Source organism: Panthera tigris, chromosome E1, assembly GCF_018350195.1.
Source record: "Panthera tigris isolate Pti1 chromosome E1, P.tigris_Pti1_mat1.1, whole genome shotgun sequence".
In the NCBI taxonomy this organism is placed as follows: domain Eukaryota; kingdom Metazoa; phylum Chordata; class Mammalia; order Carnivora; family Felidae; genus Panthera; species Panthera tigris.
In genome coordinates this window covers 46,103,024-46,127,326 of record NC_056673.1, presented here as the reverse complement: position 1 = coordinate 46,127,326, position 24,303 = coordinate 46,103,024, and the positions used below count along the sequence as shown (strand labels likewise).

The following is a 24,303-nucleotide window of genomic DNA, read 5'->3' as shown; positions in this document are numbered from 1 at the left end:
ACAGAGCACAAGCAGGGTAGGGGCAGAGAGAGAGAGAGGGAGACACAGAATCTGTAGCAGGCTCCAGGCTGTGATCTGTCAGCACAGAGCGTGATGTGGGGCTTGAACTCACAGAGATCATGACCTGAGCTGAAGTCAGACGCTTAACCGACTGAGCCACCCAGGCGCCCCTGAATTCTAATTTCTTGAGGTTGGGCTCCGTAGACAGCCAGGGATGCTCAGTAGATGTCTCAGGCACCTGATGCTGACTCGGGTCCCAGAACCCTCTGACTAGATGTCTTTGGGGAACCCTGAGAAACAGATGAGCCTGGACTCTGCCCCCTTGGGATGCATTATCTGTCACCTGGACCACTGTCACGGCAGGTTCCAGTTCCAGTTTCTGATCTGGAATTTCGTATGGCTCTTTGTGACTTTTTGCTGTCGGTTTTTCTCTCCTGTCCCTCCGGCAGCGAGCATGTTCCTCTGAAAGAGAGATCTGCCTTCAGAGGTGTGACGGAAACATGAGCAGGGAAGTGTGAGAAGGGGCGGTATTTCGTTCATGGTTCTAATCTGTCTTCTCTTACTGAATTTTCTAGGCTTAAGATATGCATTACTCCCTTTCTACCTCATTGCTTAAGCACAAGAAAAGTGTTTATTTGCTTTCCATTGTTTGGGAGGACTGAAAATTAAGTTGTGAGAGAGGATATGAGAGGGGCCTGTTTTGAATATCTTGAAAATGTGTTTTCTTTGTCGTGTTTTCCTTTTTATCATGGAAGATTCTAAACATACGCAAACTTAGAGACAATGAGAGGTACAAACCCTCATGTCCTCCTCATTTAGCTTCTGTGAGAACCAGCTCGTGCTCAGTCTCCTCTGTACCCCCTCTGGCGTCCTCCCTCAAGCTTGGGCTTTACCTCAGAGTGACACGTCTCTCATGAGGAGGTCTCTCAAACAGCTGTCACTACGCTTAGTGGCATAGATTTCCACTCCAGTGGGTATTCTTTGCACTCTTACTAGGTCTGTGTCGAGATCCAGCTGTGAATGTTGAAGCACGTGAATAAAATCCTTTTTTGGCTGTAACTTCGTTACCTGTCTTTTCATCTTGGCCTGACCGTACAAGGTTTGATGGCACTCTGGTTACTCACGAACGGATTCTGTGAAGCTCTGACGTCTTGAGAGGCGTTTGGGCTCAGGCCATAGCATTGAATTGTCTTGCCCTCCCCCGTTTAATTCTTTCACTGGTGATTATAGTGTGTGTGTTTAGGTCTGAGTGACTTCTGTCAGGGTGAAGGTGAGTAAGAACATGGTAGAATCCGACTGCCTCTGGAGTGGGAGCTTTTTCAGGTTCTTTGGCACGTCCCCATGATGCTCTCTGTTGAGCGTGACATCTGGTGACTCGCAGAGAAGACTTGTTACGTCCTGTCCCAGTTCAGGTGAGACCTGGAATTCGAGGGTTAGCTTTTGGTGAGATGTCCGCTTTAAAATGCTCTCCTTATCAAAGCTGAACTTTGAGAAACGTTGGAGACTTGCTACCTTACACGTTGGACCTCGCAACTTCAACGGGAACTTGAGGTTCAGATTGCAGAAGCACCTTTCCTTTGGGGGAGGAAGTGAGCTGCCGCTGGGGAGAAGCATTCCCTAACAGATTCACTTGAGTGCGTGGAACATATTTGGGGAAGCTTACCTTTTGAGTTCAGGGGGGGTGGACGGCCTTGTTTTACGAATGATTTCTGTAAGAAAAGAGTATTAGAACCGTAAGCATTTTCTTGAGGAGATGCCAGTGGTTCGTTGCATTCAGACCAGCCAGTCTAGCTTCACTGTCTTCTAGGATTAAAATCCCCATGTCCTCCTGAGGTCCTTTTTGTCCCCTGCGTTTTTTTCATCAGAACTAAGTTCTCTTGATACGTTCCCCCTCCTCCTGCCGCCCTTCCTCCCCCTCCCCAGCACCGGTGCAGGCCGCCGTCGCCTCCCTCACTGCGCTTTTTGACTCCTTCCCTGTCTTGTTCACTTTGTGCCCTGATGCCTGCCCATCTGACCTGCCTTCGGAGGACTCCGATCCCGTCTCTCTTTTGCTCGGAAGCCTCCAGTCGGCCCCTGGTTAGCACCCACCATGTCAGTGTTGTCACAGCATTCTCCTCCATGGCCTCGCTGCCTCCTGTCCAGCCTTAGTGTCACTGCTTCTCAGAAGGAACACTTCGTATTCGCCAAGGCTGTGTCCTCGTTGCCACAGATAGGGTGATGCTTCTTCACTCATGCTGTCGGGTCCTCGCCACCCTCTGAGCCAGCCTTCGTTACGAAGTCTTTCTTCCCCGAGTACACAAGCCCTCAGCGACTTCCCTCGCCTGGGAAGTCCTGTGGTGTGTGCCACATGCTTCGGCAGTTCATCAGATACCGTTCGTGCACATCGGCTGTACCGACTCCTTTCTTTATCCCACACAGCGTGGAGCAGAGAATCAAGCTAATAGCAGACGCTCTGTCTTTGCTCTTGAGACGTGTGTGGTAAATCTCAACAGATAATTACTAAGAGTGGGGTTGTCATACTCTTCCTCAGAGAGAATGGGAGAGAGGGAAGGACAAGGCTCTTGAATATTTGGTATATGAGGAGGCTTCGTTCCTGGGTTTCTTTGGTCCATAAATACCTTTCAGAAGGGCCAGCCCAGAAGTGTTCAAATCATTGCTAGAGGTGTACTTAGAAGGGGCTGGTATGGAGAATTTCAAATATTTTGTGACATCTGAGATGTACCTAGAGAAGTCCTCTACTCAGAGAGGAAGCGGGTTTTAAATGCAAGGGGTGTGTAGGGGTCAGCCAGGTGGTTGTGTTTGGAAAGGAGAGTGAGGTGGGGCAGGGCAGAAAAGCCAGTGCTCGTCTAGATTCCGCCAGAGAAGCAGTGTGTTCCAGAAATATCAGCGCTTATCTGAGGAAGAGAAGAGAATGATCTTGTAAGGTTCCTTGAGCTCCAGTCAGATGGGCAACCTGTTCTTGTGGCTTCTGTAATCAAAGGAATCTACTCCCTCCCACGTGGAAGAAAGTCTGCCCAGAGCTACCTCCATGGAGAGGCCATTAAATGTGGGCTCTGTTTTGAAAGACCTACTTAAATTTTGGTTGACTTCGTCAGAGACATTTTTCTGTTTTGCTGACTTCTCACCCCCCTGTCTTCCCACATCCTCACCAGTTTTGCTAAGCACGTTAGGGAGGCCTGTGGCAGTGCTGACAAGATCTTTCTTGCTCTCTGAGTGGGTTTCCCTCCAGTCCCTTCAAACCCTGTGACATTGTAGGATCGGACTTCACTTCAGAAAGTGAAGGTTTAGGGTGCCTGGCTGACTCGGTCAGTAGAGCATGTGACTCTTGGTCTCAGGTTCATGAGTTTGAGCCCCACGTTGGGTGTAGAGATTACTAAAAAAAAAAAAAAAAAAAAAAAAAAAGTGAAGGTTTATAATTCAAGTGAATGCAGGAGAAACAGGCCTTTCTTCTGAACATATTGGAAAGGCTTTCCTTGCTTGAATGACTTCTTTTTCTTGGCTTCTCTCTTTTTAAAAAATTTATCATTTTAGAAAAACTTCCAACACATGCAAGAGTGTAGAACAGTATCGTGAAACCCTCATGCAACCAGCACCCAGGTTCAGTAGTGATCAACATGTGGCAGGCAGTCCCCTTCCTCATCTCCTTCATTATTCTGAAGCAAATACCATATCATTCCCCCCCCCATACATTTAAACAATTTTTAAATGTGAGTGAACACACCAAACTGTGCCTGGCAGCTCTCTTTAGCTTTTATCACATAGGTTTCTCTGTGGAAAAGTCCTTTTCGTTAGAAAAAACTTGTCGGAATGACACTATGACATACAGGACTGAATATGTTAAATCACGGATTTCCTTTCATTCTGCAGAGAGTATTGTCTACTAAATATGAGAGGAGCAGAGACCTGGACGGCAGCTACCCCAGAGTTCACTCTCTGATTACTCATTAAACCGTACATAAGCTTTATGTACTTTTCTGTGTATATTTCACTTTTTATGTACGTGATGTAGATGGTCCCTGTCCTTCAACATGCTTAAACTTCAGCCCCCAGATATTTGAAAGGCCACCTGCACCAACACACCAGCCCTGGAGAAGCGTGATCAATGCATCCTAAGAACATACCCAGTGCGGTGGGTGGTCACTGTCTGATTTCCTGGAGGAGGAGGGCATTTGAACTGGCCCTGATGAACAAGCAGATTTAGATAGCTAAAGAGGAACAGGCAGTGATGAGCACAGAGACCAGCATGAAAGCGCAGGGGTGTTCTGGGAAGAGACTGGATTGAAAGAGAGTCATGGAGAAGAATCGGGCCTGCGTTTTGCACAGCCTTGAGCGCATAGGCCTGTGACTCCCAAACCATCCCGAGGGGCCCTGGGGGCCGCGGTAAACTCACAGAGGCACTGCAACTTGTTTTCAAGTTTTGAGAGAAGCATAGCAGTACTCAACAAACAAATGTCAGACACCCTGTTCGAGATAGTTTGGGGTTTCAACATCAGCTTGTGCTGCTTTCCTTTCAACGACGTATCTTTGCAAGGCTGAATTTTTGGTGGTTGCTGTAATAAAATTCAAACACCACATGAAAAGCAATGCGGAATGGTAATGAGGGTGGCAGTGTCTAATCCGATTATAAGGTTTGGAATATGTGTGGCACCCAGCAGGGACACATCCCATTAGTAAGTAGTTATGGTTAAGAATGAAATAGTTTTCTTTCCATTTACATGTATTCCTTTGTTTCAAGTGGCTTTGAAGTTGCTAGTCCCTACATACTTAGGCCATTTGGAACTAACTGCTTAATAAACGGAACTGTTAGGCATTTCTTTTTTGCCCAAGGCCCTATGAAGAATTTACTGACACACGAAGGGTGTTGTGAACCAAGAAAGTTTGGGAACCTCTGACTTGAGCCACAGAGATGGAAGGTATTCTGTAGGCAGAGGGAGGAAGGAACCATTGTAGGGGTTTATGTGGAGGAAAGACGTGAACAGATTTGCCTGTGTCAGGCCCTTGCAGACAGTAGGTAGAATGCATGTCCAAAAGCCCAAGATGCCAAGATCTGAGACAGGAAGCTGGTTAGGAGACTGCTAGGTAGACCCAGTGAGATGATGGCTGCCTAGTTTTGGCAGTGGTAAAGGAGGACGTAGGTCTTGAGAAATGTGTGCTGGGTCGAATCTTACATGACTCAGCATCTAGTTGAATGGGAGCGGGTTAGAATTAAGGGGAGAGTCGAGGACAGCTCTGTGTTTCCGGATTGTGTGACAGGGCAGGAGTGGGGCTGGCCAGCCAATCTGGGAATGTAAAGGAGGATCAGGTTTCGGAGGGGTGTGACCTCAGGGTTGAGATACACTGTAAGCAGCTCGAAGTGGGGCGGAGTCATGGATTCCACGGGAAGACTTCGTCAGATGCCATGTGGAAACCTAATAATAAGGATTTTCAAGTGTTAGATTTGGTTACTGGAACTGGACAGTGGCAGTTCTGGTCTTACTCCGAGGGTAGGGGCCAGAGAGCCGTGAGATGAGAAAGACACAGAAGGCGAGAAGGTGAAATAAGATCCAGGATAATGGTTTCCTAGTTAAGAACTCAAATTCCCTGGCCTTACCCACAGAATCAGCTTCCTGGGGGAAGGACCCAGGAACCGACATTTAAAAAACCATAGGGAAACTTATCCTCTGCTGGTGGGCACCTAAAATAGCACGACCATTTTGTTTTGTTTTGTTTTGTTTTGTTTTGTTTTGTTTTGTTTTAACATTTATTTATTTTTGAGACAGAGAGAGACAGAGCATGAACGGGGGAGGGGCAGAGAGAGAGGGAGACACAGAATCGGAAGCAGGCTCCAGGCTCTGAGCCATCAGCCCAGAGCCTGATGCGGGGCTCGAACTCACGGACCGCGAGATCGTGACCTGAGCTGAAGTCGGACGCTCAACCGACTGAGCCACCCAGGCGCCCCTAGCACGACCATTTTGAAGCGCCGTGTGGCAGCTCCTTGTCGAGTCCCATGTAAACAATATGGCTCCACGTTCCAGGTATTTTCCCAACAGAAATGAAAACGTAGGTCCCAGCAAAAACTTGTACCATAAATGTTCACAGCTGCTTTAGTCTCATTTTCCAGCCCCAAACTGGAAAGTGTCCCTCAGCAGATAAATTATAGCATATCCACACAGTGGAACACTGTTTAGCAATATAAAAGGACAGACCATGATACATGTGACGATGTAGATGAATCTCAAAAACATGATGCAAAGAAGGAAGCCAGACACCCAAGAGAACCTAACGTATGAACTGGGTTTGTGCAATTTTAGAACAAACACAACGAACCTGTAAGTGGTTATGTGGGGGTGAGAGTTGGTGCGTGAGAAGATGCTTTGGAGTGATGGGAATGTTCTAGGGTGTAAGGGTGGTTACGTGGATGTGTATGTTTCTCAAGACTCGTTGAATCGTACACTTAAAGTGGCTGCCTTAGGAGAGAAAGGAGAGCGTGTGCCAAAGAGAAGGGGAGCCCAGAGGTTTAGTGTGTTTGTGGGCTGAGGGGAGGGAGTTAGCCAGGCAGAGGAGGACCCGTGGGTCCTTGGAGACATGGTACCACCTGGGGGGCTGGGCAGTATCTATGAATATGGAGGTGGACGCATTGTCCCTGTATGGGGAAGTGAAGGGTGGGATTGGGCAAACTTGAGGAGAAAGGTAGGAATTTGGGGAGAGCTCACTCTGTCCCCTCTTATTCCTCCTCTGCCACAGAAGGCAGAATCGGGTGTGGCGGGAAGTAGGCCTTGAGGCAAGGAGTGCCAAGTTTGAAAGAGGCCAACCAGGAAATAGACAAGTGTATCTCCTACAGCATGGGGCCCAGTGGGCCATAGATGTAGAATGGTTTTTCCAAGAGTGACTGTAGTGTTTTCTTCAGCACAACTCAGAGCCTGAGTGGAGGAAAGGAGATTGCACAGTAGATTTTGGGGTGACGGATGGTAGAGCATATCTGCTGGATTATTAAAAGTAATTAATGATGGGGGCACCTGGGGTTAAGCTTCTGACTTCGGCTCAGGTCAAGATTTCGCGGTCCGTGAGTTTGAGCCCCGCGTCGGGCTCTGTGCTGACAGCTCAGAGCCTGGAGTCGTCTTCAGATCCTGTGTCTTCCTCTCTCTCTCTCTGCCCCTCCCCTGCTCGCACTCTGTCTGTCTGTCTCTCTCTCAAAAATAAACGTTAAAAAAAAAAAAAAAAAAGTAATTGGTAATGGATGTCCAGGCTGGGCACGAATAGAAGTAGGAAATAAACTAACATGTAGTGATTGCTCCGTTCAGTCAATATATTGAGCACCCCTCTGTGCCAGGCACTGTTTTAGGTGTTCAGAATATGGCAGACAACAAAAGATAAATCCCAGCCCTTATGTAGCTAATAGTAGCTAGAGTCAGGTATTTATTTATTTGTTAAGTTTATTTATTTACTTTGAGAGAGAAAGTGAGCATAAGCAGGTGAGAGGTGGGGAGAGGGAGAGAGAGAATCCCAGGCAGCCTCTGCACCGTCAGCGCAGAACCCAACACGGAGCCCGTGAGATCATGACCTGAGCGGAAATCAAGAGTTGGACACTTAACCAACTGAGGCACCCAGGCTCCCCAGAGTCAGACAGAGTAAGTAATGTACTGTACTTCAGAGGTGGTAAGTGTTGTGGAGAAAAATCAAGTAGGGAAGAGGGGTAGGGAATCCTTGGGGGGGGGGGGGCGGTAAGAGGTGGTCATGGAAGACCTCTCTGAGATGGTGATATTTAATCAAAGACGTGGGCAGAGGGGGCAGCAAATGCAAAGGCCCTGAGGCAGGGACAGGCTAGACGGTATTTGAGGAATACAGGGAGGCCAGCTCGGCTGGAATAAGCAAGGAGGAAATAGTGGGAGAGCGTTAGAGGGTGGGAGAGTGGAATTGTGTAGGATTTGCAGGCCACCGTGTGGCCATTGACTTTTTGAGTGAGATGGGGACCACCAAAGGTTTTGAGTAGAGAGTACTCTGACTTCTGTCCTTAAAAGGATCACTGTTCTCTGTGTCAAGGCACAGACTTAAAGTCTTGACAAACATTTAATCCTATTTAATCCACCTAGAGATGCCTCATGAGGTTGGTATTATTATCTCTCTGGGGTTTTTCCTTTATTGATGAAGAAATTCAGGCCCAGAGAGATTAGATAATTTTGCTGAGGTCACTCGGCTGGTAACTGGCAGAGCTAGGATTTAAGCATAGACTCGTCTGGATCCAAAGGCCACATAGACGAGACTCCTTGAAAGGGAAGGGGCTTTGATGATGTTGGAGGGATATTGGGTGTAGGAAACAAAGTGATGATTATTGTAGAAATAGACCCTCAAGTTTGGCGACCGATGAGATGTACTGGGGAGAAATGAGTGTCAGCAGAGTCATTGGAGCCTGTCTGCCTTCCAAGAGAATAGTGGGCCGTTAACAAAATAGGGTAATCAAGAGTAGAAGTTGACCTGAGGTAAAAGACGGAGGGCATGACTTTGGGCAGGTGGTAGCTGAGTTCTGGTAGGAAATAGTGGAAGTGTCCAGTTGATCCAGAAAGAAGAGCTCAGGAAATGGGGGCCCTGGACTCTCCCCATGTAGGCTGAAGTTACGGAGATGGGTGTGTTCTCTGAGAGAACTCAGGGGAGCACCCGGAAATGTTCCTCCCTGTTGGGAGTAGAGAAAGAGGGCGCCAAGAGGGGGGGGCCAGAAATCAGGCTGTGCAGGGCCACAGAGGCTGAAGGGCGGGATACCCGAGGGGCGGGGCGAGCCACAGAGTGGGAAGTGGCCGTGGAGGGGCTGCCTCCGGCTGCGTGGTCCGGGGCAGTGGGCACGTGGGATTGCCCAAATGGTCGAGAAGCGGCAGAAAGGGTGGGTGGGGCCGTTGGTGGTGCTGGATGGAGCCACGAAGGCCCGTAGCTCAGGAGGGGAGCAGAGTCGAGTCCACGTGTGGCCCAGTCCCGAGGGAGAGGGCATGAGGTCCCAGACAGGACGGAATGGAGAACGAAGGTGAAAGAGGTATTCGTGGAACGACGAAATTCCACATCTTTTGGAAATAAAAATGTCCTTAGGAACTTGGGCAAAAGGAAGGGTGTAAACATCTGTTTTGAGCCATTTCTGTCCCGGGTTAAAAAGGAGGATTCAATTAGCACAGCAGTAGCAATGAGTTGTCACATAACCTCACCCACGTTTCTCTGGGTGTGAAGACTGGGCCGTTTCGGGCTCGAGCTGGAGCCACTAGGAAATCGGGTCCCGTCCAGCGTTTGTTCCCTGGGGAGCAGTGAGGAGGTTTCTTCCTGCCCAAGTCAGTTCCTCCTCTGAGATCCTTGCCTTTACCTTGAGTAACACCTGTTTTCGTGCTTGTGAAGTAACCTCCTCTCCCACCCCCACCCCCTGCTTTTTTTTCCTTCTGAAAGTTAAACAGCTTTATGAGATGGCTTTTATCCTTATCAGTCTCCATATAGATAGAGCAGTTTATTCTGGAGCAGTGTTTGTTTATAGCCTTATAGTTAGGCCAGGTTTCTGTTCACATGGCTGAATTGTTTGTTTACTTTTTTTTTTTTTTTAAAGCAAGAATCTTGCCTGATACACATTCTCGTTATTAAACAAAAACAACCACTTTTTCACGTTGGGCTTTCGTTGCACATTTTCAGATGACGCCGCTTGCTTTTATTTTTCTGGCTTTCCAAATATTTTTATCTTTAACCTTTCACGTTACGGGAAATTTCGAGCGTCGGTAGAAGGAATAGCCAAGCGACTCCCCACCAGTCCCTCATTCGTCTGTAACAGTTACCAGCAGGCGGCCAGTTTTTGTTGTATCTGCCCTCCCCACTCCCCATGTGGGTTTTTTTTTTTTTTTCTGTAGTATTTTAAAGCAAATCTCAGATTCAAGCGATTCTTCAAGAAACAAACAAACAAATGGGGCGCCTGGGTGGCTCAGTCGGTTAAGCGTCCGACTTCAGCTCAGGTCACGATCTCGCGGTCCGTGAGTTCGAGCCCCGCGTCGGGCTCTGGGCTGACGGCTCAGAGCCTGGAGCCTGCTTCCGATTCTGTGTCTCCCTCTCTCTCTGCCCCTCCCCCGTTCATGCTCTGTCTCTCTCTGTCTCAAAAATAAATAAATGTTAAAAACAAACAAACAAACAAAAACCCTAGGGCCTAGGTCACTGCCGTCCCTCAGAAGCCAAGCAGCGCTTGCTCGCCTGTCAGAGCTGATGTAATTAATTAATGGTGGTGCTGTTACCTGGCCCACGACTCCACGCATGTTCCTCCCAGGGACCTTATTTTACCGAGTGGGTGGGAATGCTAAGCCGACCTTCCTCTCCTCTTAAGCCCAGAGAAAGCACAGATCCTCAACAGCCGCGTAGCTGTCCCACTGGTCAGCTCCCGCCGAGGGCCTGTGCCTTCACTGGACACTGAACCTGTCTGGTGCAGGACACGTTTGGGGACTTGAGGCCTCAGTGTCAGGTGACCCGTGGACGACCTCTCGAAAACCAGGAAAATCCGCAGCTGAAGGCAAGACCCTGAGAGTGAGCCGGTGCCCATACGGCAAAGATAAGCCTGCGAACAGGACTCGAAATCCTGTCAGTCTCCGTGTCTCATTTCTGGTGAAAGTGCTAGAATCTGGCAGTGTCTCCTCTTCCTCTGTGTGTGTGTGTCTGTGACGCCTTGAAGCAGCTGAAACGGACAACAAAGATGCCTCCCGACTGCCGTGTTTTCTTTGGAATGTGGCATTCCTGCTTTTCCTGGCTTGTGTGGCGCCAGGGCTGTGTAGAAGTAGCGGGTTATAATTGCACCTTGACTTTTTTCGGTGCCAGGGCTGTGTAGAAGTAGCGGGTTATAATTGCACCTTGACTTTTTTCGGTGGGGTGAACGCCGCGTGTCCGTATTTCCTGTCTCTTGCATCAGTCTGTTTGTACCGAGAAGCGATTAATGGGAACGATAAACGCAGGCTTACTAACTGAAAGTTCCTCCTGTTTCCTAAAATGTTTTTGGTTTAATGAATTGTTTGTTTGCCGCCCACAGACCACATGTTCTGTGCGGTCTGTGTGGCTTCTGTCACTGTGAACACCGTATGCTTTCATGTCAGAGCTGGGCTTGTAAAGCAGAGTCAACAGATGATAAGGCTTGAAAGCGTTTTCTTCATCTGAGAGTCCCAGGTGACTGGGGGAGTCAGGCAGCCGTCTGTCACCACATGCACAGCCGGTGGAGCCCGGAACCCTGTATCCAAAAATCCTGTCCCAATATTAGCCCTCCTTACCCCCAGCTTTGAAGTGGCGGACGGTGGGTCTGTGTAGCCCGTGGGGCTTTGGTTGCTGAGAACCCCCTCACGACTGAGCTGCCTCATGCCTGTGGACTTTAGCCCTGGTCGTGTCACTGTGTTCTCATGCCGCCATTGACCCCAAGGAACCAGGAGCGTCCTCTTGATTCGTGCCTGGGAGAATCAGGAGAGAGAGATAATGCTGTTTTTGACTACTGCAGATAGAAAATTGACTTTGGGAAAACCCTTTTTTTTCCAGTGTAAAAAGTACTGCCTGTTGTTATACAAGTTTTGGGAAATAAAAAAAAAAAAGAGGGGGTCATGTATACTTCCAACAAATATAATTCACAATTAGCATTTTCTGCCTTTCTGTTTTTTTCTGTGCATTGAAGATTTTCTCCCCAGTTGCATTAATACTCTATGTGTAATGTTTTCTTTTCTCTTGAACATCATAATATAAAGATTTGTACCTTTTTAAAAAAATTTTATAAGGCCTTCTAGAAGCTTTGATTTTCTGCCAAGTGGCCAGTCCTTAACTGAGCAGAAATCAAGAGTCGGATGCTCAACTGACTGAGCCACCAGGTGCCTCCTATTTTGTGTTGCTTTCAAACTAGATTTTATAGAAATGGATCAAAGGGGGGCGCCTGGGTGGCGCAGTCGGTTAAGCGTCCGACTTCAGCCAGGTCACGATCTCGCGGTCCATGAGTTCGAGCCCCGCGTCAGGCTCTGGGCTGATGGCTCGGAGCCTGGAGCCTGTTTCCGATTCTGTGTCTCCCTCTCTCTCTGCCCCTCCCCCGTTCATGCTCTGTCTCTCTCTGTCCCAAAAATAAATAAAAAACGTTGAAAAAAAAAAAATTAAAAAATAAATAAATAAATAAATAAACCTTTAAAAAAAAAAAAAAAAAAGAAATGGATCAAAGGGAATCAAGGGAAACAAGCCCTTGGAGGCTCTAAGATTGCCCTGTTGCTGCCCCAAAGGGGCATTCATTTACCATTCAACAAAATTCTCATCAACAGGAAAGTTTATTCTTAAGTCATCGTTTTGATTTTCCTAATGGGAGTACCTAGTACCACGCCAGATATCTGACAGGGTGATCATTTAGGTTTTAAAAGTCCTTGATATGTCAGATAGTGACAGTGTGACCCATTGTCCACCGTGGGTTGTGACTGGTTCTTCCTTCAATGTCCATCCCCCAAGTTATGTGCACATTTCTTTTTAAAAAAATTTTTTTAATGTTTATTTTTGAGAGAGAGGAAGACCGAGTGTGAATGGGGGAGGGGCAGAGAGAAAGGAAGATCCAGAGTCCAAAGCAGGCTCCGGGCTCTGAGCTGTCAGCACAGAGCCAGACATGGAGCTCGAAATCACAAACCATGAGATCAGGACCTGAGCTGAAATTGGACTTAACCAACTGAGCCACTCAGGCACCACCCCCCCTTTTTTTTTTAATGTTTGTTTGTTTGTTTGTTTGTTTGTTTGTTTGTTTGTTTAGAGAGCTAGCAGGAGCAGAGGAGGGGCAGAGGGAGAGGGAGAGAGAGGAGGAAATCCCTAACAGGCTCCACACTGAGTGTGGAGTCTGACGTGGGGCTCGGTCTCAAGACTGTGCAAGATCATGACCTAAGCTGAAATCAAGAGTCCAGTGCTTAACCAACTGAGCCACCCAGCTGCCCCTGTGTGCATGTTCCTTGACAGCAGTTTTCTTCTACTCTGTTCTCTATCCAGCCTCGGAGACCATCATAAGAGCCTACGTCTGTGTCTTTGGGTGTGTGTTTTCTAAAGTACCTTCACGTACATTATCTCATGTAGGTAAATTTAAGTTATTGGTGTCGCTCGTGAGTGAGTCCTGGGGGCTCTCTCGGAATCCTGATATTTTAGAGTCTGTCTGACGATGCCTTTGTTGTTCTTTTGCACAGATCCGGTTCTGCAGGTTCCAACGCATGTAGAAGAGTAAGTCTTCTGATTTGCTTAAGCACTTTCCTTTAATTCATTTTCTAAACTAGTCAATTAATATTTAGGAAGCTAGCTGTTGGGAGTACATTATGTGCATAAAGGTAAAGTATAATGAGAGTGCTGGAGACAGGAAGTCTTACAGGTTCTATGATCAGGAAAGGGTGGTCAGCTGCTGGGGTGGGTGGCAGAGGCAGGGATATTAAAAAGTCTGATGAAAGTCAAGTTGAGTTTTGAGCTTAAGCTGCCAAAGTCCTGCCAGAGGGTTTAGATCTCTCCCTCTTCACTGTGTCGCACCATGGAGGGGAAACATGGACGTGACCTGCTTGTGCGTTATGGCCCCAGCAGGAGCTCACATGATGGGACATCCTAAGTACAGAAAAGATTCAGCAACAGGTTTCTGAGTGACTAGTCAGAGCGCAGACTTCAGAAGCTTAACGTGACCAAAGACCACGTTGTATCTGCTTCGTGAGGAGCCATGTACTGGACACCATCCATCTCCTTGGCAGGTCCTGTCCGATGTCAGGCTTTCAGAGTCTGCTTTTATTGCCTCCAGTTTAAAAATAAATGTTTGTTGAACACTGAAGGTAGATTTGTCCTACCTGTTTATGTACTGTTCCATGCTATTAAATATTGATTATTAAAGTTCTGTACACAATTGACTTGGAAACTGGAAAGCAGACTTACTGGGTCCTTTTCACTTATTTATCATCATCCAGGATGCTTTGACCAAAAGACAGTTTACTCTTCTGTGGTTTTTCGCTTTTTTTTTTTTTTTTTTTTTTTTTTTTTGCAGGTTGCTTTTTTCTGCTCAAACATAGCCTGTCACCATAGGGATATTTTATTTGTGGCTAAAAGTGAAAGAGCCGTGGGTGGAATTGTCTTATACGCACACATCCTCCCCCTCCTCCCAATCATGGCTTTGCATGGCTTTGATATTTTGTTTTGTGCCCTGGGCTGTAATTTATTATTGATACTCATTGCTTAATCTCTAGGCCTGCCTTCCTCCCAGATCCCAATGATGGCAGCCTGTATACACTTGGGGGCAAGAATAATGAAGGCCTGACGGTGAGTGCATTTAGCTTCTTTGTGTTCTTCAGAGGTTCCAGACCAGTGGTCCTCAACTGTCGCACACTGAGATCACCTGAGAGCTTAAAAAAAATTCCCGGAGATCCTAATTCAGGAGGTCTGCTGTGAGACCTGGGCATCAATATCTTTTTTACAGCTCCCTAAATGAGCTTTTAACTGGCAGCCAGAATTCAGCAGCATTGATCTAGACCAGCAGGTTCTCAAGGCCCAGCCAACACGCTAGAGGGGTACGATACTCCCTTTAACAGCAGGGCTTACTCCGACTAGTGATTTCAAATTGGGGGTGGAGGGTAGTTTGCAGCCCTGCCCACCTCCACCCGAGCAGACATCCCTTTACGAGGTAGGGGGGCAGGTGATGTTCCATTCCCAACTTTATCTGAGAATCTAGACCAGTGGTTCTCAACCTTAGGTACACATTGTAATAACCTGGAGAGCTCTAAACCAAACAAAAAAAGACTGAGTCTGGGTCCCAATCCCAAAAGCTTCCGTTTAATTGATCTAGGTCATCAGGAATTTTTAAAAGCTCCCTAGATAAGAGAATTTAGAAACAGGCCCACATAGACGGGCACCTGATTTCTGACAGAGGTGTGGCTGCAGTGCAGTGGGGAAGGGTGGTCTTTCAGTAAGTGGTGAGTCACCTGGGATATCTACGTGGAAAAAGAAGCTGAGCTCTTGCCTCACACCAGACACACAGAACTCCGTTCCAGAGAGATTGCATGTCTAAGTGTGAAACGTAAAAACAAAACTTTAAGAAAAAAAAAGAAAGTAATGGAACATCTGCACGACCTTAGAGTAGGAAAAAATTTCTTGGATGAGATAAACAAAACAAAACAGAACCCTCCCCCCGCCCCCCACTAATGAGAAAGGAAAAAAAATAGATATATTGGACTATATTACAATTAAGAATTTTTCTTTGTTAAGAGACACCATTAAGAGAGGCAGGCCACAATGTACTTGAAGTACACCTATGACTCCAACAAAAGATTCATAGAACTCTTGGACGCTGCTGGTGAAAGTGCAACTTGGTATATCCGGTTTGGAAACTGGCAAAATCTCTAAAGCCTTATGACCCAGTTAATCCTTCCTGGGTCAGCGTGTACCCACAGAAGTGTCTGTGTCTGTGTTCCCCAAAGGCAGGTACCAGATGTCCCACAGCATGATGCAGAATAACCAAAAAGTGAAAACTGTCCAAACAGCATCAATAGTGGACAGGATAAATAAATTATGGGATAGTGATACACCTTCAATGGTCTCCACCAGTGAGGACCAACGGCCTGTGACACTACCCAGGAGCATGGATAAACCTCACCAACGGGAGGTTGGACAAAAGATGATAAACCAGAAAGGCTACACGCTGAATGATTCATTTATGTAAAGCTCAGAGACAGGAAAAACCAGCCTATGCTGTTTTGAAGTCAGGATAATGATGGCCCTGGGAGGGGATGATTGGAAGAGAAGGCGAGGGCTTTCGGAGCGCTGGAAATGTTTTGCTGCTTCATGGGGATGCTGGTTACATGGGCTGGTTCACTTTGCAAAACTTAGCTGAGCTGTGCACTCAGTGTGCTGTTTGTATGTTCTGCTTCGATAGGAAATATTTTTTCAAAAGCCTCCAAGTGACTCTGACGTGCAGCTAAGGCCGAGAAGCAGCGGTCTAGACTATAAGTGGCTGTGAACTCTGATTGGCATATTCTGACATTGTTTTATGAACGCCCGTGACTGGAACAGATGGGAGGAGGGCAAGCCTTGTGGAGAGGTGTGTGTGTGTGTCTCACCTCGAGCATCTCTCTTCACATTCCGGAGCCTGTTTCCGAAGCACTTTTTGCTAGACCCTGTGTGGGACTATCTGTAGAAGTTGTCTCCTGTTTCAGCAGCCCTCTGGGATACAGGTGTTATCCCATATAAGACGTGTGGAAACCTCACCCACAGAAGTGAAGGAATGTGCCCAAGGCCAAAGCTTCAAGTGTTGGAACTGGCCTTGAGCTCTAACCTCCAAAGGATGCTTTGACCACCACCCTTCACGCCTTCCTGTGTTCCGGGAGCGAGCGGTGTGTTTCCCCCTTGGGCCAGGGAGTCCTGTAGAGCTGTTTAGCAGACGCTACAGGATTCCAGACTGGAAGCCTTGCGATGACTTTCTGATTCTCCAAAACACCTGACAAAAATCCAGTCAGTCACGACAGCCTCTCTTTGGCATTTGTCCTTTTCTAAGGCTTCATTTAAGTGTTGGGATAATGGGAAAATCCAAACGATTGATTATTTAAAGTTCTGTTTGTTAAAGCTAGAGAGAAATCTTTTTCTTTTTTGGAGAAAAAGATGACAGTGTGGTAGAAGCAGGCATATGTATAGAATAGTTTCAAGAACACAGAATGTTCCAAAAATAAAGTATACTGAAACGAATGTTAACCAGAAGAACCCCTCAGATGTCAGCTGTGTGGACTCAGAAGAATCAGTTTTCTGATGAAATGCAGTTGAAACATGTGGATTCCTTTGAGTTTCTTTTCCTGGCGCCTACCATAATTTCTTTCTAATACTGAAAAAGGCTTAATTTTCTGTGTTTTTCAGTAGAGAATTATTTTCTGAAGCAAACATCAGAACTTCTTTTTCCACCTCAAGCTCCTGGGTCACCCACATAATGCTGACTTCTCCTTTCCCTTCAAGCTTCAGCTGGGTGCTGGGGTCGCTTCTCTTCAGAATGAATCTCTTGGCTCGCACACACTCTGAAAACATGTCATTCCACTCAGCCTCGCTGGCTCTGGGTCAGTTTTCCAAGACAAGAGAATTCTTTCTGTCCACCCCTCCCCCCTCCCCCCTCCCCCCCCCCCCGCCCCAAATTTCAAAGATTCTGTCACTCTCCATATTTGTGTAAGTGTTTTCAGCAAAGGTTTGTGTCTTCCCCAGAAGTGCTCTGGACAAGACACTCTGAGGGGCTCCTGGAGGGGACCTGGCGGCTGGAGTCTTGTCCACAGTGGATATGGAAGCCTAGGGCATCTAGGCCCCCCTTGTTCTTGGGTTTCCAGTCAGGAAAACTCCCATCTACCATCAACACTGCTTCTCTCTTTTTCGCAGAATTGGGTAACAGAAAGACTACAGTAAAATTATAATAATTGCACAAGACTTGGTTAACTTATTTTTTCCTTTCCTTTTTTTTTTTTTTTTTAAAGAAACTTCCCTTTACCATCCCAGAGCTCGTACAGGCATCCCCATGCCGAAGTTCAGATGGAATTCTCTACATGGGTAAGAGTTCCTGTTTTCAACACCGAAACTTTGATCTCTTTGGAAACGAGTCCCAGGTTCTGGGACAATGGTGTGTCTGAGAGAGAGGTGTGCAGTCAGTCCCCACCAACCCTTCTGTGAAAGGTCTTTCTTGCCTTGGTTGTGCTTGTTCACGCCAGGATCAGCTGACCAATTAAGGAAAGGTTCCCCCCACTTGGGAGCAGACTTGACACATTAATATGGTTACTCATTTAACAAGCTTTTTAGCTGCTGTGTTGACTTACCCCTGTGATTTAAAGATTGCAACATACCCAGAAGCAATTGGATGAAATTTAAAGTGAACACAAGACTCTGAGCCAAGAAAGGGAAGCCAGGTTCTGCCTATTAATTATAGGACTTTCTTAGTATTTCCTGCTATCAGAATATTGGATAAAACAGCACTTAACAGCTTGGCTAGATAAGCTGCCTTCATACCTATGGGGGTCACCTCTTTCAAAGCATCAGATCGCCTCTTTTCTTTTACCATGTTGCTGCCAAAATGTCAATAAAAATGCATTTGTAATACAAAGGAGAGCTGTGTTTATCTTGAAATCATAGTAGTAATAATATCCTGTATTTATACAGCAGCTTTCCTTCTGAGGAACTGAAAGTTCTTATTGCCTATTCATGCCTCGGGAGCTTTATGTGTGTTTCTGGGCATTAAGTGCAGGCTGGATTTTTAAGTTTTTGCCAGGGACGCTGGAGCTGTTGCTTTCTCGCACACCTTCAGAAAGAGGAAGTCCCAAGCCTTGAAATTCAGAGGAAGTGATCAACAGAGGCTTTCTTTCTCCCCTGGGCCTCGCTCTGGGCCCATCTGACCATCTGTGTCCCTGTTTTCTGTCTAGTCTTCTAGCTTTTGCCAGCAGCTCATCCCTTATGATGCATTTAGGATAGTGTGTTTCCATCATCTTCGTGTGGTACCCTCTTAAGTGGTTCATTAAACATATTTAAAATTGTGGCAGTTGCCCCATCCATCATTAAAGAGGTAACTGAGTTACGCAGACTGTAATGGTTCTTGAAGTAAGGGTGCCATGCCAGATGGAAAGGGCTCATGGTCACAGCTGTTGGGTGATGTTTTCACTCTATCTGCAGATCTTTTTCATATTAAGATTTTGTTGTTGAGAACAGAAAGTTATCGACAAGTTTCACATATGTAGACTAGGCATATACATTACATCTGTTAGAACTAAGTGTAGCTTTAGCAAATTCTGACGACCTGTGATCTTCCTGACATCCCTGTACTCTGCTTCCACGTTTCCCTTGAAAGAGGAACCTCGGCCAATAAGTTAGGAAGATACAAGTGACCACGTAAGGCCATGCCTTACAAAACGGAAATGCACACATTACGGTGAATGCGTTGACTTTCAGATGAGAGGCCCACGCTACGGACTCACTATCACCGGGATGATGTTCTGGTGTATGTTCCGTAGATCGTAGATGCATATGCTTTGAGATTCCCCAGGAGTGTTGTTTGGCTGTGCTGTCTGCCTGTTCATACCTTTTAATCAGCTGACCGAGGAGTAGGGTGTAGTGTGTGGCTGGCAAATAACTTGCTGGCTGGCGTCAGGGGCTGAGAAAAGTTCGGCCTCATTAGCACCAGGTTGCAACCGACTACTGCCCGGTCAGAGGTATCAGCTAATGAGAGAGATATAAACAGTGACGGTAGATCCTCTTAACATGTGGGCTCGTTAGTAGGGATGCGGAGATCTATGAATAATGGTTACCAGAGAGATGAACCCTTGGGACCCTTTCTATATATAGATCCTAGTCTATGGGAAAAGGATTGTCCTTTATAGGCCAGGCTTTTCATATATATTTTTTAAGTTTATTTATTTTGAGAGGGAGAGCGAGCGGGGGAAGAGCAGAGAGAGAGGGGGAGAGAGAAAATCCCAAGCACGCCCCGTGCTGTCCGCACGCAGCCGGATCTCACGAACCAGAGCCAAAAGTCAAGACTCGGATGCTTAACCGATTGAGCCACCCAGCGCCCCCCCCCCACCCCCCGCCCCGAGGCCTTTTTATATTTAAGGCCACTAATCAAAGCAGTAAAATCTATGAGTTATTAGGTTAGTAGGTTTGAAGAAATTTTTAAACCATCATTAGGTTATTAAGTTATTATAAGACCCAGCGGCTCCACAAGTTTTATTATCTCATTTCCACTTACCTTGTCACCCTTGGAGCATCACGGGAATGTCTTCAACATCACAAGAACTTCAGGCCTCTCGGCACAGAGAACGTTTTGGCAGAGATACATTTTTTTCTCATATTGGATGAGCGTAAACCACAGCGTGTCCTCGTGACCTTTCAGGTAAAAAGCAGGACATTTGGTATGTTATTGATCTTCTGACCGGGGAGAAGCAGCAGACTTTGTCATCGGCCTTTGCAGACAGTCTCTGCCCATCAACCTCTCTGCTGTATCTCGGGCGAACAGGTAAGAGGGAACCTTTTATTACCTACCAGCTGCCTCTTTCCAAAAAAGAACCCGAAGTAGCCTTTGCCCGGGGCTTCATTCTCTAGAAGGTCTCCAGATCTGTTTTCTCCAAATGCAGATTTTTCCACATTGTTCCCCTTTAGAAGACCCCACAATGGCTCCCCATTGCCTGAGGGATTAGCCCAAACCACCGCAGCCTGCAAAGCCTCCACTGACTTCCCCTTTTGTCCCCTGCCTGCCTTGGCTGTGTTTCCCTCGCTCAAACATTTCCCAAGCAGTTCCCAGAAGAAGCAGTGCTATTTTTAAAGATGTTCAGTAGCGGGTCCCTCTCCGCCAGGTATGCACATTTTTGCCCTGATTTGATCTTGACCTTGAGGCCTTTTTTTGCAGTGAAGATCTTTTCCAGCTCAGCTGGGGCATCGGTTCTGAACCCTCTGTATTTCTCTGTATTCACTTGAAAACTGAATGGTTTCTTCTTCAGCTTCTCTGTCCTGCATTATATTCAAGAAACTACTCGGGGTGCCCGGGGGTCGGGTTACCTCCACCAGATCCACAAAGTTCCCAAGGTGCTTTCTTGCACTTTTCCAAGTGACTGCAAGCACTGGTCTTCCTAATAGTGTGACCACTGTGTAACCTGGGCCATCCCTTTGCAGCTTCCGGTAGCATTTCCTTACTGCTCTTTCAGTCTCCACGGTGACCTGTCAGCCTCCAGCTGCCACCTTGTCCCGGTCAATGCTACATGCTTCGTTTTTTTTGTTATGGCCCTACCCCACTTCTAGGTACCCTTCTCTAAGATCAGCTATCTATTGCTGTATAACAAAGTACCCCGTAACAGGTGGTTTAAAAAAAAAAACCATGATAAAACCATGATAAAAAAAAAAAGTGATGTGCAATTAAAAAAAGAAAACAAAACACCAACAACACCATGATATTGATTCGGTGAGTCATGAGTTCAAGGGTGCAGTGTGACTGGCTTATTCCCGCCCCACATGCCATCGGCCGGGTTCACTCGTGTCTGGGACTTCAGCTCTCATCTACGTGGCCTTTCTCTTTCTACATGGATGGCCTGGACATTTTACACACAATTTAGAGAGGATGTGTCTGTAGTAATTTATTTATCTTAAAGTGTATTTATGTATTTTGAGAGAGAGGGTGGGAGAGAGAATCCCAACCAGCATGGAGCCCTACATGGAGCTCGATCTCACGAAACCGTGAGATCGAGACCTGAGCTGAAACCAGGAGTCGAGCACTTAACCGACTGAGCCACCCAGGCGCCCCTTATCTGCTGTAGTTTAGATACGGGCAGCACCTCAGTGGGAGCCATGGCCCCTCCAGGTAACAGGCTGGTGTGTGTTCTCCAGAGTATACAATCACCATGTACGACACCAAAACCCGCGAGCTCCGGTGGAATGCCACCTACTTCGACTACGCGGCCTCACTGCCGGAGGACGACGGGGACTACAGTAAGTGCTCCCTGGCGGCTGTGCGAGGTTGGCTGGGTATTTGTGACCCAAGAGGAAGCAGTCTCTCCTGGACGCTGGGTTTTCTCTTAAGGCACTCTCGATCGCCAGCTTCTGGGCTTCTGGTAAATAATTTGACAGTGTTGAAGGCCGGGGCCGGGGTGAGAAGTGTGGAGGGAAACCTCAGTGAAACAGGTGGGGAGTTTAGCCTGAGAGGAGGGAGGGGTGCGCTTTGGTGAGTCCCTCCGTGTCACAGAAGGAATGCACCAGAAGCCCATGGGAGGCAGAATTAAGCGTCAGCTGTGACATCGACAGCCCACCCCGTTTCTCTCGCAAACACTCCCCCAGCTCAAGTGGACGCTAAAAAAAGGTTTTGCCATCTGAACACCAATACCTGAAAGTCTGCCAGAAATCTCCTCTGTGGGCAGACGTGGGCAGTGTCGGTGGTCAGCTTTGACTTTCAGCCTGATCAGTCCGTTCAAAATGATTGCTCTACAATATCAGAACCATAGGCCCCTCCTCTGGCTCTTTTCTCCTCCATATTTACTCTCACTAATTGAACAGAGTGCTGAAGAATCTCCCCCAAGTAAATAGCCTTCCAGGGAGTGATCCTCTTTTATGTTTAAAGAGCAGGCAGCTCTCACTGTCTGCATCGTGTCATAGAGCCTGCACGGGTTCATTGGAAACCAGCGAAATTGTCGGGAGGATATCTGAGAATACTCCAGAAGTCTTGTTTCCTCTAGCTGAGTGACTGCCACTTGCCAGGAGAGAGAGAGGATGTGGTCACAAGGTGGGGTGAGACCGCATGCTTTGTTTATTTGATCTGTACAGAGATGTCCCACTTTGTGTCCAACGGCGATGGGCTGGTGGTGACCGTGGACAGTGAATCTGGCGACGTCCTGTGGATCCAAAACTACGCTTCCCCTGTGGTGGCCTTTTATGTCTGGCAGCGGGAGGGTCTGAGGAAGGTGATGCACATCAACGTCGCAGTGGAGACGCTGCGCTATCTGACCTTCATGTCTGGGGAGGTGGGCCGCATCACCAAGTGGAAGTACCCGTTCCCCAAGGAGACGGAGGCCAAGAGCAAGCTGACGTGAGTCTGGGTTAACTCGGGGGCAGAAGAGGGCAGCTGCGACCCAGACGTCCCAGTCCTGCTGTAGCGTAGCGTGCCAGGGCTCGAGGCACACATCTCTGAAGCCGTGGGGTGTATAAAGAGCCAAGACGGGCTTACTCAGAAAGCTCATAATACGTATAAGAACCGGGGCATCCCTTGATGCTTCAGAACTTTTGAATATTAAATAAATTAAAATCATGAGCAGGGATAAGAAAGACACTGCCAGTATATAGCTACAGTACAATTTGGATATGTCTCAGCTGGCGGGAACACGGGAGGTGTATTTGTTTTTTAACTGTGGTTTCTGGATTTTTGCTGTTATTGAAACATTGTAAAAATCGGGAAGAGTGTTACAGTGTGTACGTCTAAGACGCCCCAGGCTTGTGTTCGCCATCCCTGCCTGTTAACAACCTGAAACAAGGTCCCTTGGACTCACTGCCTCCCAGTCCCCACCTTACAGAGCTGCAGAAAAGAGCAAAGGGGACTGGAAAGTGTTCTCTGAGTTGTACACCTTTGAAACGTAAAATATTTGTTGAGAGAAGTTTCAAGAATTCAGTGGACGACCAACCCCAAAGTGGCTGTTGACAGAAACCAGAAGGGTCTAGAGGTGCCACCCCGACACCTTCATGCCGACACCACAGCCAAAGCCCAAGCCCACCCACCCCGGGGAATGGAAGTCTTACCCGGTTGGAACTTTCCGTGTATCCCTTGGCTCTAGCCATCCTGATTAGAGCAGTTGACTGTCTCTTAGGGCTTCTGTAGAACCTCTAGACTCCTTGAGAATCTGGAGAGAGAATGGCAGCCTGGTTGCTGGAGCGTGCTGTGGCCGGGACCATCTTATCTTAGAGGCTTTGCGACGGTTGCAAACATTCGGTCCTTCCCGGATGATCACCGCACATGGTTCTTTCTGCGGACATCGTGGGCATGCCGTAGTGTGGCCCTGCCATTTGCAGAGGAGGAAACCCAGGCTTGCACTTAGGTGACTTGTGCACATCTTTGTTTGTAGGCAGTGAGTGACAGCGGGGGCCTGCAGTCCGGGTTCCCAGGACAGTAGCTCGGCCTTTACATCCCCACCGCTCGGAAGGCTAGGGGTTAATCTGGTTATTCTTCTGAGTGGCATTTGGGGCTGGGATACTTCTCTCCAGAAAGGCCCCTTTTGCGGGATGCAGGAATTAAATGGCTGTGGAATGTGTGTGTCTGTTTGTCTCCTAGGCCCACCCTGTATGTCGGGAAATACTCTACCAGCCTGTATGCCTCCCCCTCCATGGTGCACGAGGGGGTCGCCGTTGTGGTAAGTCTACTTTGGGGGGCTCACAGATGCAGCCTCCTCCTAACTGCTCCTGTTCCATTTAGCAAAGATGACTCTGAGTTATAAGTGGACATCCTGTGGGTAAAGCATCAAGACACAGGTCTCAAATCCTCAGAGACAATCCCTGCCCGTACCGCGTTCTACTTTGTGAGGAAAGATGCGTGACAAGAGCCCTGGTCATGCCACTTTGCTTTCATGTTCAAGTCTAGAGTCCCCAGGCTGGTGTTCACGCCTTCCTCAGTCCAGTCACGCAGGGCCCTTCGGCCACACTGCTGGCGTCTCTGGGAGAGTCGGATGGTCCATCTTCTCCCCGTTTCCAGAAGTTTCCTGTTCGCCTTTCTCCACCTTTGTTCAGGTGGCGCCTCGCGCTTCAAACGCTCTCCTTTCCTTTCTCCTGTCCGAAGCCTTCCCAACCTTTTGTGACCCGTCGAGGTCTCCTCAGACCTCGCCGGCCTCTTCAGACTGCTCTGTC

The 24,303-nt window shown here is 47.6% G+C and overlaps 1 protein-coding gene across 3 annotated transcripts in view; it reads left to right on the top strand.

Annotated features, from left to right (window-relative positions):
* Positions 1 to 24,303, top strand: part of ERN1 (endoplasmic reticulum to nucleus signaling 1) — an 82,364-nt gene that overhangs the window by 32,207 nt on the left and 25,854 nt on the right. For all 3 annotated transcript variants that reach the window (XM_042967345.1, XM_042967344.1, XM_007088275.3), the window contains 7 exons: positions 13,149 to 13,182; positions 14,178 to 14,250; positions 17,430 to 17,502; positions 19,826 to 19,948; positions 21,310 to 21,411; positions 22,240 to 22,501; positions 23,735 to 23,813. In XM_042967345.1, the coding sequence (XP_042823279.1) occupies positions 13,149 to 13,182; positions 14,178 to 14,250; positions 17,430 to 17,502; positions 19,826 to 19,948; positions 21,310 to 21,411; positions 22,240 to 22,501; positions 23,735 to 23,813 (746 nt within the window). The remainder of the gene's footprint in view (positions 1 to 13,148; positions 13,183 to 14,177; positions 14,251 to 17,429; positions 17,503 to 19,825; positions 19,949 to 21,309; positions 21,412 to 22,239; positions 22,502 to 23,734; positions 23,814 to 24,303) is intronic.